At 35.1% G+C, this 18178-nt stretch overlaps 1 protein-coding gene across 3 annotated transcripts in view; it reads left to right on the top strand.

Moving 5' to 3' along the window:
* Positions 1 to 18178, top strand: part of COL11A1 (collagen type XI alpha 1 chain) — a 144951-nt gene that overhangs the window by 81934 nt on the left and 44839 nt on the right. For all 3 annotated transcript variants that reach the window (XM_084528624.1, XM_084528623.1, XM_084528622.1), the window contains 10 exons: positions 317 to 370; positions 1237 to 1344; positions 3490 to 3543; positions 6429 to 6482; positions 8720 to 8764; positions 8906 to 8959; positions 9056 to 9100; positions 11750 to 11803; positions 12710 to 12763; positions 17367 to 17420. In XM_084528624.1, the coding sequence (XP_084384750.1) occupies positions 317 to 370; positions 1237 to 1344; positions 3490 to 3543; positions 6429 to 6482; positions 8720 to 8764; positions 8906 to 8959; positions 9056 to 9100; positions 11750 to 11803; positions 12710 to 12763; positions 17367 to 17420 (576 nt within the window). The remainder of the gene's footprint in view (positions 1 to 316; positions 371 to 1236; positions 1345 to 3489; positions 3544 to 6428; positions 6483 to 8719; positions 8765 to 8905; positions 8960 to 9055; positions 9101 to 11749; positions 11804 to 12709; positions 12764 to 17366; positions 17421 to 18178) is intronic.

Raw genomic sequence — 18178 nt, 5'->3', positions numbered from 1 at the left:
ATGATTTTATATGATAGTTAATGATAAAACTTAAGAATTATTTTGTTTATGTCTTTAAAAAACCTTTTAAACAGTTTTAAACAGTTGCTTGTTTGGAACTTTCAAACTAAAAAGTCATTTTGTATAGTGTACTTATGCACTTTCTCTAACATAGGAATAGCCATATTCGATTTTTTTTTATATTCTCTATCTAAGCAAATTATTTGAATCTGTAGTAAATGTATTCTCTTATTTTGTCTGCAGAAAACAAACAACAACAACAAAAACAGCTCTTTATTACTAAAAGTCTTATTACATTTATTTCTGCCTTCTTTAGGGTGAAGATGGTTTCCCGGGATTTAAAGGTGACATGGGTCTTAAAGGTGATCGGGTAAGCATTTATTCATGTCTCTTAGGATCTTAAAATGTGTAAATATTATTTTGAAATGATCACTGAAGGGTACAAGTAAATTTACATCGAAGATAAAGTAAAAGCTTTTAGTTTATGTTGTTTCTATTCCTTGTGCATGCACAGATATAAGCCACAGATCTAGTTCTTCTGAATTAACAATGGCACAGTTATAAAGAGGAAGAGTGTCAATTTTGGATATCATTTGCACCTCTTCCTAGTGAGTCTCTTTTTCCAGATTCCAAGATCCTCCACAATTTGCCTGAGGAAGATTAATCTATGCAGAATAAGATGTTTCCATTCCAACCTTGTATCTAGTAAATCTCTGTCAAAATGTACTTCATTTTATACAATGTATACAAATACATTATAATGTATAATACAAATGTGCCTATTTTATTTTATACAATAGACACATTTTTGATAGAAAGTGTTTCAGAAGTTTTTAAAAAAATAAAAAAAATCACAAGAGGCTAGTGGCTTGTATCTGTTAATCTGTATACATAAATAACTGTGATGATGGTAACAATAAAAATTCTTAGATCCAAAAATTTTTCATACATGGATTGTCAGAATGCCTTCAAAAGAATTTAGTGAAGAAATAATAAGAATGCAATTTCCAGAATGAGCTCTCTTCAGACAAGGGCACTGGCCTCTAACAGTTGTGCAAGTAATATTTGGTGCTTTTTTGAGTTTGTGCATTTGCATTATATAATGAACATAAGTAGTGGCATTTTTCTAATCTCCATTTATATTTAATAAAAATTTGTTTTCAAGTAATTGTAGGTAGTCTTGCTTCTATATGCACACAGTCAATTGCTCCATATTTATATAGTGTTGTATTTTAGGGAGAAGTTGGTCAGCCTGGTCCACGAGGAGAAGATGGGCCAGAAGGTCCAAAAGGTCGAGCAGGTCCATCTGGGGACCCTGGTGCTGCTGGTCCTGCTGGGGAAAAGGTCAGTAGCCATTTATCAACATAAACATGTAATTGCCTCATAACATAGATGTAGCCCATTATTGTCATCACTAAAAAGACAAACATCCAGATCTGCAAGATCTTAGGCTATCTAACAGTAGCTTTTATGAAACACTACTACATCAGGTCACCAGAGTTCACATTTGAACAGGTATTTGGAATCATTTTTTGCAAGTATAAAAAACAACACTGTAACATCTCATTGGCACATAAGGCAGGAAATTTCTCGTCCTAAATTACATACAGTGCACACCAACTACAAAAAATATGATTCAGAGGAAATAGTTAGGTACAAAGGAGGAATAAAGGTGCTGCAGGAGAGTGAATTAATATTCAGTCATATGATAGCAAATTGTGTCATTAAGATTGGTTTAAACAGAAAACATATCCTCATTAGAAATCCCGAACAAGCTTGGCAAAAGTGAAAGGTACTATTTAAAGAGAAGACTGAATAAAGGACAGGAAAATAAAATACATGAGGCAACAAACACACAGGTAAGTACAAATCCCTGTAGAATCCTAACCTCAACAAAAAACACTAGGGATGGATAGAGAATAGGAAAGGAAGATGACGAATTCATATATATCTCACTGGGTGAGAGCATCTGAAAAAAAAGTGTCATTTTGGAAACCTGGGAAAGAATGATTAAAATAAAACAAAAAAGAAATTTCAAACATATGTATATTGTCCTTAAAAAAAGTGTGAGAGAGAGAGATTTGTGAATTCTTAGATTTCCTCATACTATTAGGGAAGTGCCCGTAAGAGCAACTATCAGTGTCCTATTTATTCCCTTCTCATTTCCTATGACTTGTTTCATACAAAGGTACTACTCTTCCCTGGTAATTAAAGTACTACAGTGGTCTTTTACTCTCTATGTTCATGATAAGAAAGCTTTTCCAAGCAGGTTAGGGCAGCATTGTCCTAGGAAAGGACCGTGTCAAAAGTATGAACGACATGTCAGGAAGGAGCTTAAAAAAACATCCATATCCACACTTAAAACCTAGGCAGTTGAGCCTTGCTCAATCATAAATGAGGCACAAAATTTTCACTGAATTTAGCAAGACTTGTTGCAGTGTCATGCTGCAAAAGATTTTAATCATTGTATGGCATGCAACTTGTTTCAGTGTAGCACAGTGCACAGTGTGGCAGCATTATAATTATTTTTATAAATTGAGGAAATAATTCTTCTTTAATAATGTGCTAGCCAGACCTGTGGGCTTACATTAATATGAAAATGGACATTTTTATTCACATGCTCTATTTTTTTTAAGAATAAGCATGTTTATTTTCACAAATTCCTTTCCACATAAAGGTACCTGCTTCCTCTTTTCCATTATCTAAGGTTACTGCTGAGTACCATATTATATAGTATAATCATATATTTTACATTTGAAATCTTCTCCAAAATGTGACAGCCTGGAACATGGTCTGTGTTTAGAAAACTCAAATTCATCCCTAGAGTTCCCGTCTCTCAAAGATTGAAACTGCTTTCCCCCTACCTTTGAAAGTGGCAAACCATCAATCATCCCTTAGACATCTGAAGAGATCAGCTCCATGGGGTACTGTATTTCATTTCTAGGAATCAGTAATGTCAGTGTTGATCAGACTGCTTGTCCTGTTGTCCTATTTGAACATAGGAAAGCAGTCATGTTTGTTGAGAAATCTATCATTAGCAAATAGTTAGTGGAGTGTGATTTATCATAGTCACAAACAACTTAGAATTTTTCAACAAAAATGGTTGATTCTTCAAATGTCTATTTGGAAAAAAAAAAACAAACTATGAAAAAGCAGACATCACACCCTATAAAGTAAAAAGAACTTCTCACTTACAATATATTCATGCCCTGATTTCATACAGAATATTAATAGTGTAATGACCTTAGTCCCACATCTTAGAGGTACTGACTTTACTGATCTCATTAACAGGAGTGGGATTTTTATTTAGATTTGAGGAATTAAGCCCACTGGTTATTAATAGTTAAAATGAGTAATTGATTTCATTGAATATTATATTTTATAAAGTGCTATCACTGTAGGTTGTGGAAAAAAATGCTTTCCATAAAGGTTTGCTGAACCACTAAGGAGGATGATAAATTAAAATTTAACACTGTATTTTTATTGCAGGGTAAGCTTGGTGTGCCCGGATTGCCAGGATATCCAGGCAGGCAAGGTCCAAAGGTGCGCTTTAAATGAACTGTAAATCTTATGCTATTTTTCACATTTCCTTTCTTGACAATCATGATCTGAAGTTAAATCTTTTAAAATGTTGGGTCCCTGAAGATCTTCAAGGAACACTAACTTTCCTATTAAATATGCTACCTTCAAACTTTTGTCATCCTTTCATGAGTTGTATTTTGTGTCAGCATCAGGCTGGCATATATTAAATGATGTTGAGAAAGAAGAAACTGCCTTTATATTTGAAAGAGAATAAGCATTGTATTAACCATGAAATGGATGCTGATGGTGATGTCAATTTTTCATGTGGTACAAGGATTCCATTTGTGTCATTACTGCTTCTTCCACAGAGTAAGCCATATTTCTTTGGAACATAAAATTTACAATTTTCATCATATTTTCCTTTTGCTTTTGTTAAGACAAACATGACAAAACCCAACCCTTATTTTATTCATGTGCCTATATCTATCCTTCAGTTATCTTCTGTGTTTGATTGCAGCAAAAGAAAAAAAAAAAAAAAAAAAGTTAAAATAGATGGCTTCTGAATTGAAGGTTTACATTTTTTGAAACATTTTTTTGAAAAGGTTGTCCTAAGGTTGTCCTAACACAGCTTTAGGAAATGAGCATTCTAAAGTAATTGCAAAGTCTCTTTCTGAGATTAATGAGAAAGAAAAAATGGAATAAAAACATAATTTTACAGACAATTCCTGACATAAGGCCATGAGACATTGCATCTCCAGACTGTCTGAAGGACAATTCACGTAGAGCAAGCAGAAGAATTTCGTACCACTTCTACACAACCAAATAATCACCTGCAATAAAATCCTCAATTTTCTTCTAGTTTGGGATGTATTTTTATCTTCCAATTTGAAAATACGACTTTTTTGGCAGAACTACAACTTCCTGTCTGGCTAAGCAAAGGGTAGACTCTTGAATATTTTTTCTGTCAAGTAAATTAACTATCTGAAGAATGTTTATTCACTGAACACATTTGTGTTAATGAAAAATATCAAAACCAAGTATGTATGGAGACTATTCACTTTGACAAGCATGTTTTTTTTCCCTCCTACTTCTTAATTGAAATGTCTCAGATTTCAGTCTCTTTTTGCTCTCCTTTAGAGATTTGTCTTTTGAAAAGTCTAAGATCAAAGAAGTTTTACATTATTCAGTTCTAAGAACAAAACTGAGGTAACACTTCAAATAAAATTTGACTGATTCTTTTTTCAGCAAAGAATATTTACGTTATATTATATTTTCATTGGATTAAAATTGAATATGGTTCTCAAACTGCATTCACTGTTTGCTCATCTAACTTGACACTTAAACTTTCAGGAAAAAGTAATAGTAGCTACAATGCATCAACATGCTGGAGAATTGTTTTGACACTTATTCACAGTCCTGTTAAACTAATATAAGGAAGAAGGGAAAAAAAGAAACAGTAGAAAAGCTTATTAGCTAGGTAAAGCCAGGTAAAGAAAATAAGAAATTCTGTCCCAATATTGTTGAGAAGGTTCACACTATTTTTTTTTATTTACTTGTTTTTCATTATTTTTCTTCTTTCTTCTTGTTCATAGTGTACTGCCATTATCTGATAATTTTCACAACATTTTTTAATCCTGACAGTCCCTTTTGATTAGCACAATTGCAGAAAGTACTTTGTATGTAAGATATTTACATCCTAATCATGCCTATATCATTTGAGTTGTTTCTTCCACCAGCCTTTTAATCATAAATGTACTTGGGCTTTATGGAGTAGGATTTTCACAATTTCATTCACTTTTGAAGTTGTAAATTGTGAAGAATTAAAAAAATAATAATTATTATTATTATAAATAAAAACAACAGCAATGAATATCAGTCAGGTTTTCATTAGAGTCACTGTCAATGAAGTTGTACTGCCCCCAAGTTCATTATTGGATAATTGGAATGATTCATGTGACATAAGATTGAAATTTTTGTCATATACATTTTAATTGCCATCATAATTTTAATAACAAGCTCTATTGATATAAATGCAATATCACAGCAGGGAGTCTGTCCAGTAGTTTTAGTGTCTGACCAAACCAAACACTGCTTTGATTTTTCATCTTCCGTAGCTTGGAAGTATTTTTATTTTTTTTTTTATTAAGTTAATCACCTCTTTGACCCCAACTCCCTTATGACAAATTAACACATTGGCAGGTAACCCGTCTGCTCTTCCTTTGGACCCGTATACTATAAATCAAGAAGAAAATGGTACTGTTCAGGTTAAACGGGCAGTAAGCAGGAGGAAAGGGAAGAAAAAGGAGAAGCAGGAGTAACTTCTGCGAGCAGCTTCTATACATAGAATCAAGCCAGATGATCTCCCAATAAATTCTGCTTACTAGAAGCACATATAAACACATCTACAAATTGCATGAGTTAGATGAAACTGGTCAGTTTACAGTGAATAAACCACCCAAGGTCATTTACAGCTCAGTAAATTGAATAAAGAACCACTGTTGAGATGGGGCAACACTTTGCAATTGCTTTGAATGTAGTTATTTTGTCCGAGAATTATTGTACTGTGAGGTAGCAAGGCCTTGTTTATTTCTCTTTGTTATGATAGAGTTATTTCTAGTGGGCTGTTAATGATCTTTTCTTTCCTACTGTTAAAAACTGGTGAAGATTTAATGAAGATTGTCTAATATGACAAATAATGTCCATTGATGTTTCTTAATGCATTCTGAACTTGAGGCATTATGGTAAGTTAATTTGCAGCTATTTATCAGAGTTGCCACACTTGCAAATTTGGCACGACGTAAAATGTTCTTCGTTTTGGAGGTGTGCTTTACATATAAATTAAATGATGGCTACACTAGAGTTTTGTTTTTGATATTTTCTGATATTTGCATTGATTTCTTATTTAGGGCTCAACTGGTTTCCCAGGATTTCCGGGTGCCAATGGAGAGAAAGGTGCAAGGGTATGATCATTCTTGCTTTCATGACAATTATCTTTTTGTACTCGGTGATATGGGAAGTCACTGAAAAATAGAGGTGTAAGCTATTAGCTAAGGAACTATAAAAACAGACTTTTCACTCTTAGGATAAATCTCTACAGTTACGTAAAACAGGACATACTGAGACAATAGTTCTCATTCCTTAAGGTATTAATCTAAGCATACAGGAACTGAGACACTTTCTCATTGGGCATGCTACCATAATTATACATTGGAAAGTGAAAAGAAATCACCTTTGAACATCTGATTTAACAGTATAGATGAGTGATCATGCAAGGACTGTTTTCCCATGAGTTAACATACTACCATGCAATTTACCCTCGAGGAAATTCAACATGTACTTCATAAGTATTCAGATTTACCACATTTTTTTTTATAGGCTGAGCTTTAAAGAACAAAAAAAAAAAAGTATACTTGACAACATTAAAAACATATGCTATTAATAAATAGATGCAAAATGACAGATTTTGTTGCTTTGTTTATTGGAAGCTGGTGAGGGGAAAATCTGTTAGGTGTATTCTTCAAACCAAAAATGAAATGCAGATTTGAAAGAAAACTGTAGTGTCGTCTCTAAAGCTTAATTGAATATAGCAGAACGTGTTGTTAGAAAGCTGATAAAATTAACAGAAGTGAGAGGATGGGTCAGAATTCATAGAAATGATCCACTTACCATGGCTTTAAGTCAAACTTAATTAAAAAAAAAAAAAAAAAGTTATGTATATCATTATTGTTCTTAAGAATCCATTTTAATTTGCACATGAAAACAAGTAGGAATTCATGATTTTTAGATGAAATACGTGAAATCCAATTGCACTTACATTATTTATACATACTTTAGATTTTTCTTGTGTTATTTTAGCTAGGATATATTGTTATGGACAGAAAAGCAGTATAAGAATGTTCAGGTCATTCTTGTTGGGCAAAATAGGACATTACTGGTAATCAGGGTATCAGATTTAATTAAAAACAAACAAACAAACAAAAAAAAGAAAAATGAAAACTCATCAAAGAACAAACTTAAAATTATGAAAATATAATTATATTGATCCGTTCTCAGGCGTTCATAAAGTTTTTAATTCAGCTAGTGTTCTAATGACCTAATTAATACTGAACTGCCTATATACTTTGTTATTATGCTGACCTTCAATAAAACAACAATGTATGTTGGTTTTTTGTTCGTTTGTTTGTTTGTTTGTTTTTGTAATGTGAAGTAGGTATTATTATGAGTCTTACTTAACGGCATATCATTCTGTGATATTCTACCACACGCACTGGTAATAAGACAGTAATTGTCCCTGAGAAGTTCACTAGCTATGTAGCATTATAAGAACAAAACATAATTTTTATTTTAATAAGTAAATAAGATCAATGAGAAAGAAAGAAAGAAAGAAAGAACACAAAAACAACACCTCGAGAAAATAGCTGTGTGCATTTAATTCATTTTCAATAAGAACAAGCTTTATGCTAGAACGTCACTGCTGCTTTACTGTTGCTGTTGTGTTTACCACAGAGAATAGAAAGTGGCAGTCATCAAGTTTTTTTTCTACCTGAAGAATACTGTTGAATGTAAAGCTTCCTTTCATTAGAATGCACAGCAACATTAACCTAACACCGAGCCTAAAGAAAGGAATCTGTTCAGTAAGATTAGGAGGTATCGTGTAGCAAAAAAATGAATGGCTAATATTCTGACAACTTCTGTATTACTTCTGTGCAAGTGTGCAGAATCCTGGTAGGTACTACAGTCCCTACTTCCGTTTTATATATATATATATGTATACTTATAAAGAGAGAGGATTACCCTTTGTTTTCAACATTAGCCTGTGGAACTGTGCATGGGGAAAATGGTAATTCTGTCTTCAAGGCTATTATTGCATTGGAAATGATGCCAAGTCCTTTAGACTATTGCAGAGGGACTCTGTTGTGTGGCATCTTCACTACTATCTTAAAATAGTTTAAGACGTTCTAATGCCTATGACAGAATCTGTCTCTGAGGCAAATTTAGTGTGTTTGACTACAAGTCTCAATGAACTCAGAAAGACAGTTTTATAAAGGGCCATGATTCTGTAAATTAAAATGAGAAGTAGATACTTAAAATAATGTTTAAACATAAGAGAGTTGCACTTTACCCCCACTTCAGTATAAAACATTATCTCTCAAATATGGTGTTTGTTAAGATGACTTCTGTGAACTTTTCTTCACAGGGATTACATGGCAAACCAGGCCCAAGAGGACAACGAGGACCAACGGTATATACATTTGTTTTGCAACTTAGAGGCTTTTCTATATTATTTGCTTCTACTATACTATGAAGAATTATTTTGATTTGAAGTCATTACTGAATTCAACAATTATGACTAAGTGTATCTTTTTTTTATTTTTTTTGACAGGGTCCAAGAGGCTCAAGAGGTCCAAGAGGTCCAACTGGCAAACCAGGTCCAAAGGTAATTGTCAGACACACAATGTAAGTCGGCTGCAGGCCGTTTCTTTTAAAGAAAATAGAGGTTTAACCTTTGAACATACTGTTTTTTTCTTTCTAGGGTACTGCAGGCAATGACGGTCCTCCTGGCCCACCAGGTGAAAGGGTATGTGAAAGCTATTTATATGCATGTCTTTCCCCACTGTATAGAGTGTGGTTTGGGTGTGGGAGAGTTGGTTTATTTTTAGTATTCCTTCTTATGTATTTACCCCTCTTGGACCACAGTAACCAGAACTAGCAAAATATTAATTGTAAAGATACTGCTTTTCACAAAGTTAGGAATGGGGAAGCTCAAGTTTGCTGAAAGCTTCTTCTATCTGTAGCTCAGTTTTGTATAAATAGGGCACAGAGAATTCATACATGCTTTGCATTATATCCACGCAAATTACTGTTGGACTATGAGTCTATGCCCTTAAGAATAGTTTATTTACCATAGCATGATACTTGTTTTTACAAATCATTCAAGCCATCTTGAGAAGATTCTTTGCTGAAACAGCTGCTTTTTTTTTTTTTTTTGTCATTGTTCTAAGAATTCCCTTCAAACTACTTTCTGCATGCTTGAGAAAGCCTATTGTGCTTGTTAAAATAGTTTTCTGCTTGCTACTCTATTATTCATCAATACGCAAATCCAATATGCAGTCAGACCATTACACAGCAGCAAATAGAATATTGATATTAATAGATCAGGTTTGTACCTGTATATCAAGAAAATGACAGTGTTTCAAGTGGATTGTGGGTAGCAAAGTTTGGGTGAAACAGGAATGATGTGGCAAGGAAGAGAGATGCCAGGGCAGGAAACTGGGATTCAAAAGAGCAATAAGTTAAGTAGCGAGCTGGATATAAGAACAAGGCATAGTCCATAAAAGGAATTGTATGTTATTTTACACGGAGGAGGAACATCTGAGGCAGGCTACCAGGAGCTGAAGAGCAGAGCTGAAGCAGGGATTTGCTAACAACTCCAACAGGTCTTGAAACAATGACATCAATCCAAGATGAAAGCATCCCGGAGAGAAATTGATTAGAGCAAAGAGATGAGGTATCACAGAACACCATATATTATGTCACTTGTGTGATACATGTGAGGTATCTGTTTGCTTCCCAAAAGGGGTGAATGTCAGCCAAGAAATAAAACTGGCATTTCTACTCAGCTGAGACTATTCAATGTACCAGACATGTAAATATTAAATAATCCATTCTGTGTGGCTACTGCTAAAATGAAACTCCATGACAAAAAAAAAAAAAAAAAAAAAAAAAAAAGTATAATAACATGATGCTGTTAGTATTCTAGTACTTTTTCTCACATAATCCATCAGTGTAGTACTTTGAAATCTACAAGCCATACTGTCAATAAAAAATATACAAATCTTTTGTTAAAAAGCCTCAAGAGCCTCAAGATGTGAGAGTCAAAATACAGTGAGAATTTATGAGAAAGATAGTGCAGTAAGGTCACAAGGATTTCCTGCTTTGCTTAGCACTTCTCAGTTGACTCAGATTTATTATTAGAGTCTAATCAAGGTGTAAACTAGAATAAGATTCACTTAAGGACAAAATCTCCAGGTTGGGCAGAAGGGACCTCTCCCTCAGTTACATTCGCATAATGCTTCATCTACTGCAGGAGGCTGCCATGCTCTGGCTGTGAGCCTGGGCTCTAATGAATGAGGCTTATGGAACTTGGAAACAGCCAGCACTTTATCAGAGGAGCTAAAGAGTAGCATAATTTGGGAGACGTGACCTCCTTCTGCTTCAGGTCTTTTGCATCAAACTTAAAACCAAAATTTCTAACATATTTTGACAGCTGGTGCTGTAGCAAAACCACACATCGTATACCAAGTAGGGTAGGATAAGTCTTGCACTGTACGACTAGGGTACATGGCTCTCCGCTTTGGGACCATGTAGAATAAATAGGGCTTTTCAGGTTGCTACTCTGATTTTGTACACTAAAAAATAAAAAGAACAAAATCTTTTAATAAGCTGACAGTCACTTTCAGCATGTCAGCAGTGAATTTTAAAAGCTTGCCTCTGTCTTGTTTGGTGACAGCAATTTGTGTAAATATATATGACCACAGATTTACGTGGACCTGTAAACCTGTGTACATATTACACATATATGCTTGTAAATACACATATACAATGTACTAACTCATATAATCATCTTTCACTATATTTGTAAAGCCATGTGGCATGAAAGTTTTATCTCCATATATATACAAATATACAACACTACATAAATAAAATTTTCATACATCCTATTTTTTTCATCTATTTCAACTACTATTCATGAAAACATGAATATTGTCCTTGGTCTCTGGTAACTTGGGAAAGCTTATTCTATTTGGAAATTTGAACTGTTATCAAAATAGCTTGAAATATTTTCGGAGTGAAAGAACTGCCAAGGATGAATGTTGCATTCAGTTAATAGACCATGAATGAATTCCTATGCTTTATGCAACATAGAAAACAATATTTCTTACTCACAGCTAACTCCTACTCTGTTAAGCACAATTTCAGGGGTTAAACACAGACATACTTCATATAAGTAATTTTTCTTTTTTCTTACTGCATTCCTACAGAGCTAGTCTTGCTTTCAGCCTATGCAAGTGAACTGTTGCTACCAATATTTATGGCAATGGAGATTAGACTTACAACCATATACATGTATTATCTACAAAGTTCATATATTTTATAATTGAAGCAAACTTTTAAGTGTCATGACAGTTGAAGTAAAACTTTGCCTGTTTGGTTGCCCTTATACTAGGGACCACAAGGGCCTCAGGGACCTGTTGGATTTCCTGGACCAAAAGGACCTCCAGTAAGTATCTTCTAAAATAAGTAGGTACAATATGGAGACTGTTATTTTTCAAATAATGATTTTGCAGGTAATGTTTGAAGGTTTATTTAAGAGATGTTTTCCTACCAATAGGAAAATTTTCCCCATGCTTATGGAGCTTTAAAGCTAAGACAAGAACTCATTCACATTCAAAATGGTAGATGAGTCATCATCATGGCAGCTCATGTCGATTCAGCATAATATATTAAAATGGAAATTCTCTAGTATGTTGATGTCAAAGTCCAGGTGACAAGCTGAGTTTAAGCAAAATACTGCTCTGCTAGTGTATATTTCCTTTTAACAGTTGATCAATTGAGGAAAAAATGAAGAGGAAGGAGACATTCATTAGTAGCAGACATATATGTTACACATTTGAGCTGCAGCCCGAAGTAGTCATATTGCTCTTCTAGTGTGCTTCTGCTCACATGGAGTAAGTACAAAAGCATCAGACCACCTATGATTTTTTTATCCATATGATTGTTATTTTTATTTCCAATGCCAGAAACTGAAATTTCATCAAATATTCCCATAATGCTTAGTTTTGTGTTAACTAAGTCACTAAGCAAAGAAAAATGGAAAGGAAGTATAGGGACTTTCTATGACTTCTGAATTTACTGAAATCCATTTTTAACATTCATGTACTAGACAAACCAACAGTCACTCTCCAAACAATTGTTAACATGCATCAAGGGAGGAAACAGGGAAAATGTATTATTAAAATCATAGCTGATATCAGAGCAGTTAAACTGTACTGAAGACTAGTCTAAAAAAAAAAAAAAAAAAAAAGGAGAGAGAGTGAGAGACAACAGAGATTCATACAGCTAATCATATGCTTTTTTTCAGTATTAAGGATGTATAAGAAATTATTTATGTATTTTACAATTTCAGGGGCCACCTGGAAAAGATGGCTTGCCAGGGCATCCAGGACAGCGGGGTGAAACTGTAAGTAAATAAACTCTGCTGTGCTAGTGTTGCAAACCTCTTAAGGACATTATAATGTGACCAAAACTAAAGAACCAGAGATAACTGTGGTTTTCTTTGTAGGTTTAGTAGTTTAGGCATAAGAAAGCTTTATTTTGTTTCCATACTACAAAAGTGATATTATTCTTTGCTCTGCTCAGTTAGTAACATCACAATGTGCTTAACTAGTCAATAGAAGTAGAAAAATTAATACTCAGATCTCAAATTTAGTAAAGATTTGTCAGGCAACCACTATATCGTCTTTGATCACTATATCATCTTTTCTGATTGAATGTCATGTAACATGGCATAATAAAGAATTACTAATTAACGCTAAACAGATAGGAAACTCAAAAGTCAGCAGCTTTGGAAAGTGCTGTCAGGAATGATTCAACCTGTGAAAAAAAGAGCCCAATTTTGAAACTGTATTCTATGCAATTCCCCTAAAAATCCTCATAAGTACATCTTGGAAGCAAAATTTTAAAAGTAACACACAACATTTTTAATAGAATTATTAAAAAATATGTATTTCTGTAGTGCCAAAACCTGACTTATCTCCCACTGAAATAAAATAAAATTATTACTTGGGTTTTCCAGAGCTAGGGAAATAATTAAATGAGATTAGAGAGAAATGTTCTCATCATGATGAATATGTTTGGAATTCCGTTTTAACTGGAAATCTGGAAGTGAGTGCTGAGTCACTTCCACTGCTGGAAGTGGGAGCATAGACCTTGGAGTGACACATCATTCTGAAAAACTGTATTTTCCTCTGACATTTTAATGCCATTGCTTTGCAATGATGGTGGTGGTATTTTGTTTGTTTGTTTCATGGGAGACAAACACTATTTACTGCTTATTTGTTCTTTTTCAGTGACTTCAAACTCACAATTTGACACATGTATTCTTGTAGGAAGGTTATTTGGTGGGGTCAAAGTTAACATTAGTTTGCATTTCGAATTGCATACAATTGTCCAAGTTGTGTTTCGCTTGTCAAAATGAATTTAAATGGATGCAGATTTGTTGAGAAAACTTTGGTTTTGTATTGAACATTTTATTTGAAAATAGTAAAGTAACAAATATATTTATTTACGTATATATTCTACAGCTGGTACTGTTTAGCCTAGAGAAGAGAAGGTTTAGGGCAGATCTTACCAATGTGTACCTGAAGGGAGGGTGTAAAGAAAATGGGGCCAGGTTCTTTTCAGTTTTGTCCAGCGACAGGAGAAGAAGCAATGGGCACAAATTAAACACAAGAAGTTATATCTGTACATCAGGAAGCACTTTTTCACTATGAGGATGACCAAGCACTGGCAAAGGTTGCCCAGAGAGGTTGTAGGGTCTCCCTTCCTGGAGATCTTCAAAAGCCATCTGGACATGGTCCTGGGCAATGGTCTCTAGGTGACCCTGTTTGAGCAGGGGACTTGGACCAATGATATTCAGAGGCTCCATGGGCCTCAACCATTCTGTGATTCCATGGTTTTTCATTTCACTCATTACTAGAAATGGAAGATGCAAAATACAATAAAACTATGGACTATGTCATTGTACGATGGTACTCTAATTTTATATCTTTTGGGTTTAGTAGGATTAAAATGATATAACATTTGAGTAATTCAGGCACAAACACAGCTTATTAGTAGGAAGTAGTTTAAAAGTATTTTCCCCATGGATTCTCATAGATATTTTTTGTATAAAAACAGATTAATAAATAAATAGAAAGTAGTTTCGTTGACTTTCTTTTTTTTTTTTTTTTCCAAGAAGATTTCCATTTCTGATTTTTTAAAAATGTATAAATCAGAAAACATTCATTGATCTCACTGGTTAAATCATGGTCTTAGAATTCTGTTTCTCATTTGTGTCTCATTAAAGTTCAATGGTGCATGTAGGCATTATAGCAATCAGGCTAAGAAACATGCTCAGCCTTAAAAAATTAGGGAGCAAAATTCCTGGATTGCAGTTTGTTTGTGGACTAAGAGCTGTATGTTGGCAGCAACTGAGGTAAATATCAGTGAAAATAAGGATACTGCTTCTTCCCCCATTAAGCCATATGCTTCTCTGAAGAACTGCCATTGTTTGCTGAGACGGGAATATTAATGTTATAATTAATTTGGAATGTAGGAATAACCTAGATACTGGAAACCAATATAAAACTAGTTCCTCTTTAGAAATTATTATTCATTTCAGATATTGATCACAGATTGGTGGGAGGCATCAGCTGCAGAGCTCTCTAGATTGCCAGGTGTTACAATAGAATTTAGTGTTTTGTGTCTGTGAAAGGACAAAATAGAAATGCACTAGCTGTTTCATCAATTAGAATTAATCAAGGACCTTCTCACTACAAAAAACTCAGTTTTGTTATATTGTCTTTCACATAAAATTAAAAAAAAAAAAAGAGGGTAATTAGGTACAAGCACATGCATGAGACACTGGTGTAAATTTTTTACTACATATTTTAGATGAACCTACGGGGTGTTCAAGTCGTCTTGAATATTTGCTGCTGAAATCTCTTTTGCTTATTACTTGTTTTGAAGTAAATCTATCAGGAATTGATACATTTTTGACATAAAAGAAAAAGCATAGCAGTAAGACTATCATTAGCATCAGGAATCTTTGAGTATACTGCAAAATATCAATGTGTTCTGCAAACCTGGGAAATAGCAAGTCTTCTCAAATTGTTTTCAAGAAATAGGCAACATTCAGTGATCCCTTATCACAGAAGCACAGAATCATCTAAGTTGGAAGAGACCTTCAAGATCACCTAGTCCAACCTCTGACCTAACACTAACAAGTCCTTCACTAAACCATATCCCTAAGCTCTACATCTAAATGTCTTTTAAAGACTTCCAGGGATGGTGACTCAACCACTTCCCTGGGCAGCCTGTTCCAATGCCTAACATCCCCTTCAGTAAAGAAGTTTCTCCTAACATCCAACCTAAAACTCCCCTGGCACAACTTTAGCCCATTCCTGGTCATCCTGTCGCCAGACATGTGGGAGAATAGACCAACCCCCATCTCTCTACAGCCTCCTTTAAGGTACCTGTAGAGAGCGATAAGGTTGCCCCTGAGCCTCCTCTTCTCCAGGCTGAACAAGCCCAGCTCCCTCAGCCGCTCCTCGTAAGACTTGTTCTCCAGACCCCTCACCAGCTTGGTCAGCCTTCTCTGGACTCGCTCGAGCACCTCCATGTCCTTCTTGTAGCAAGGGGCCCAAAACTGAACACAGTACTCAAGGTGTGGCCTCACCAGAGCCGAGTGCAGGGGGACAATCACTTCCCTAGCCCTGCTGGCCACACTGCTTCTTATACGAGCCAGGATGCTGTTGGCCTTCTTGGCCACCTGAGCACACTGCTGGCTCATATTCAGCCAACTATCAAGCAAAACCTCCCAGGTCCTTCTCTGCCTGGCAGCTTTCTAACCACTCATCTCCCAGCCTGTAGTGCTGCTTGTGGTTGTTGCACCCCAAGTGCAGGACCCAGCACTTGGCCGTGTTGAACTTCATACAGTTGGCCTCAGCCCATCTGTCCAGCCTACCCAGATCCTCCTGCAGAGCCTTCATACCCTTGAGCAGATCGACACATGCACCTAACTTGGTATCATCTGCAAACTTACTGAGGGTGCACTCGATGCCCTCATCCAGATCATCGATAAAGATATTAAAGAGGACTGGCCCCAGTACTGAGCCATGGGGGATGCCGCTAGTGACTGGCTTCCAACTGGATTTGACTCCATACACCACAACTCTTTGGGCCCGGCTATCTAGCCAGTTTTTAACCCAACGAAGCGTATGCCAGTCCAAGCCATGAGCAGCCAGGTTCTTGAGGAGAATGTGGTGGGAAATGGTGTCAAAAGCCTTACTGAAGTCAAGGTAGACCACATCCACAGCCTTTCCCTCATCCACTAAGTGTGTCACTTTGTCACAGAAGGAGATCAGGTTCGTCAAGCAGGACCTGCCTTTCTTGACGAACATGATCTTTCTTTACAATAGGCTTCAGACAAAGTTTTGACAAAGTAAAGGAATGACAGACACATGAATGATTCAACCTGTAGCAGTTTTAATTTTCAGTAATTAGAGCAAAGGAATTTTGTATTTGTTTTTAATCTGGATCATTTCAAAGGTCTGAGAGAAAATGCCTAAAAAAAATGCCTAACCAGTTACAGGCCAAACTGAACCATGATAACAACTGGCTTGCAGCAAGAGGAGAATCAGTTCGATGAAGACTAAAAAAAAAAGGCTAAACTGGATCTGATGGAGTTGGGCACCTGTCAGTGAGACTACCCTGAGGAATGCTGAGCAGGCCCCAACATTTCTAAAAAACACAAGCCAAATGACACCTTTGTTTTTACACAGGTGATAATCTCCTCATAGAGATTGGAACTGATAGAGCTAGGAAAGATTAATCAGTACTTCACTTCTAAGTATACACAGGGAAAAAAAAAAGAAAAAGAAAAAAAAAAAGTATCTAATTTTTATTTCCTGAAGAGAAGACCCTCTGACATGGAATCTCTGTTTTTCCTCTTCAGCTCAGATCTGAATTTTGCTCTTCTATATCTTGTTCTAGGTAACATAGCATTTATGATTATTTTACAGGGTTTTCAAGGAAAAACTGGTCCTCCTGGCCCTGGTGGGGTTGTTGGCCCTCAGGTATGTCATTTAATTTCATACTTAACTTCAAAAAGTCATTTTTGAATGGTTATATTATAGCTAGCACATAAGGCAGTTATTTTTGTTGTATTAAAAGATATTTTAATGTAACAATGGTTATCTTAACTTTGGTAACAAAATATGCATAACAATTTTAGAAACGTCTAATTACTTAGTATTATTCATAGTGATCATCAGCGATTCCCCAAAATATTCAAATGTTGGATTATTTTTTTGAGCATTCTTCATGTAATCATGAATTTGAAGGTTTGCAGAAGTCAAGAATGCTGAGTGAGATAGTAAACTATGTGAAATAGTTTAGAAAGAACAAGACATCATGTGGCAGTATTGTCAGAGGCCAAGTTTCAGTTATTTTTAGACTGTTGAGAGTTTCTCTATTAAAATTTAATTTATCTAATCTTATTTATTTGCAGTAAAATCAGACATTTGTATTGCATGGGCTTTTTTTTTAGGTAATTCCCTCAGAGAAAATTTTCTGCTAGTGAACCCAAAGAGATATCTTTTAACTCTCTTACTTTTCAATTTATATTATTCAGAAAAGCAACAGTACAGACAGTGTTTTAAGACAAACGTAGTAGATGGATTTCCCTTACATGTCCTTTTTGTAACCTCCTCCCATATGTAGAAATGCACTGTGTTTTAAGCTTCATTGCCTAAGGAGCAAGGTCAGGTTTTCAATCTGTGGAAGCTGTACAGACGTGTCTGCAGGCAAAATGCAATGCAAGATTTATTTTATA

Source organism: Aythya ferina (genome assembly GCF_964211825.1).
Source record: "Aythya ferina genome assembly, chromosome: 8".
Lineage (NCBI taxonomy): Eukaryota > Metazoa > Chordata > Aves > Anseriformes > Anatidae > Aythya > Aythya ferina.
The sequence above is the reverse complement of the archived record's forward strand: the minus strand, read 5'-3'. Positions and strand labels throughout refer to the sequence as shown.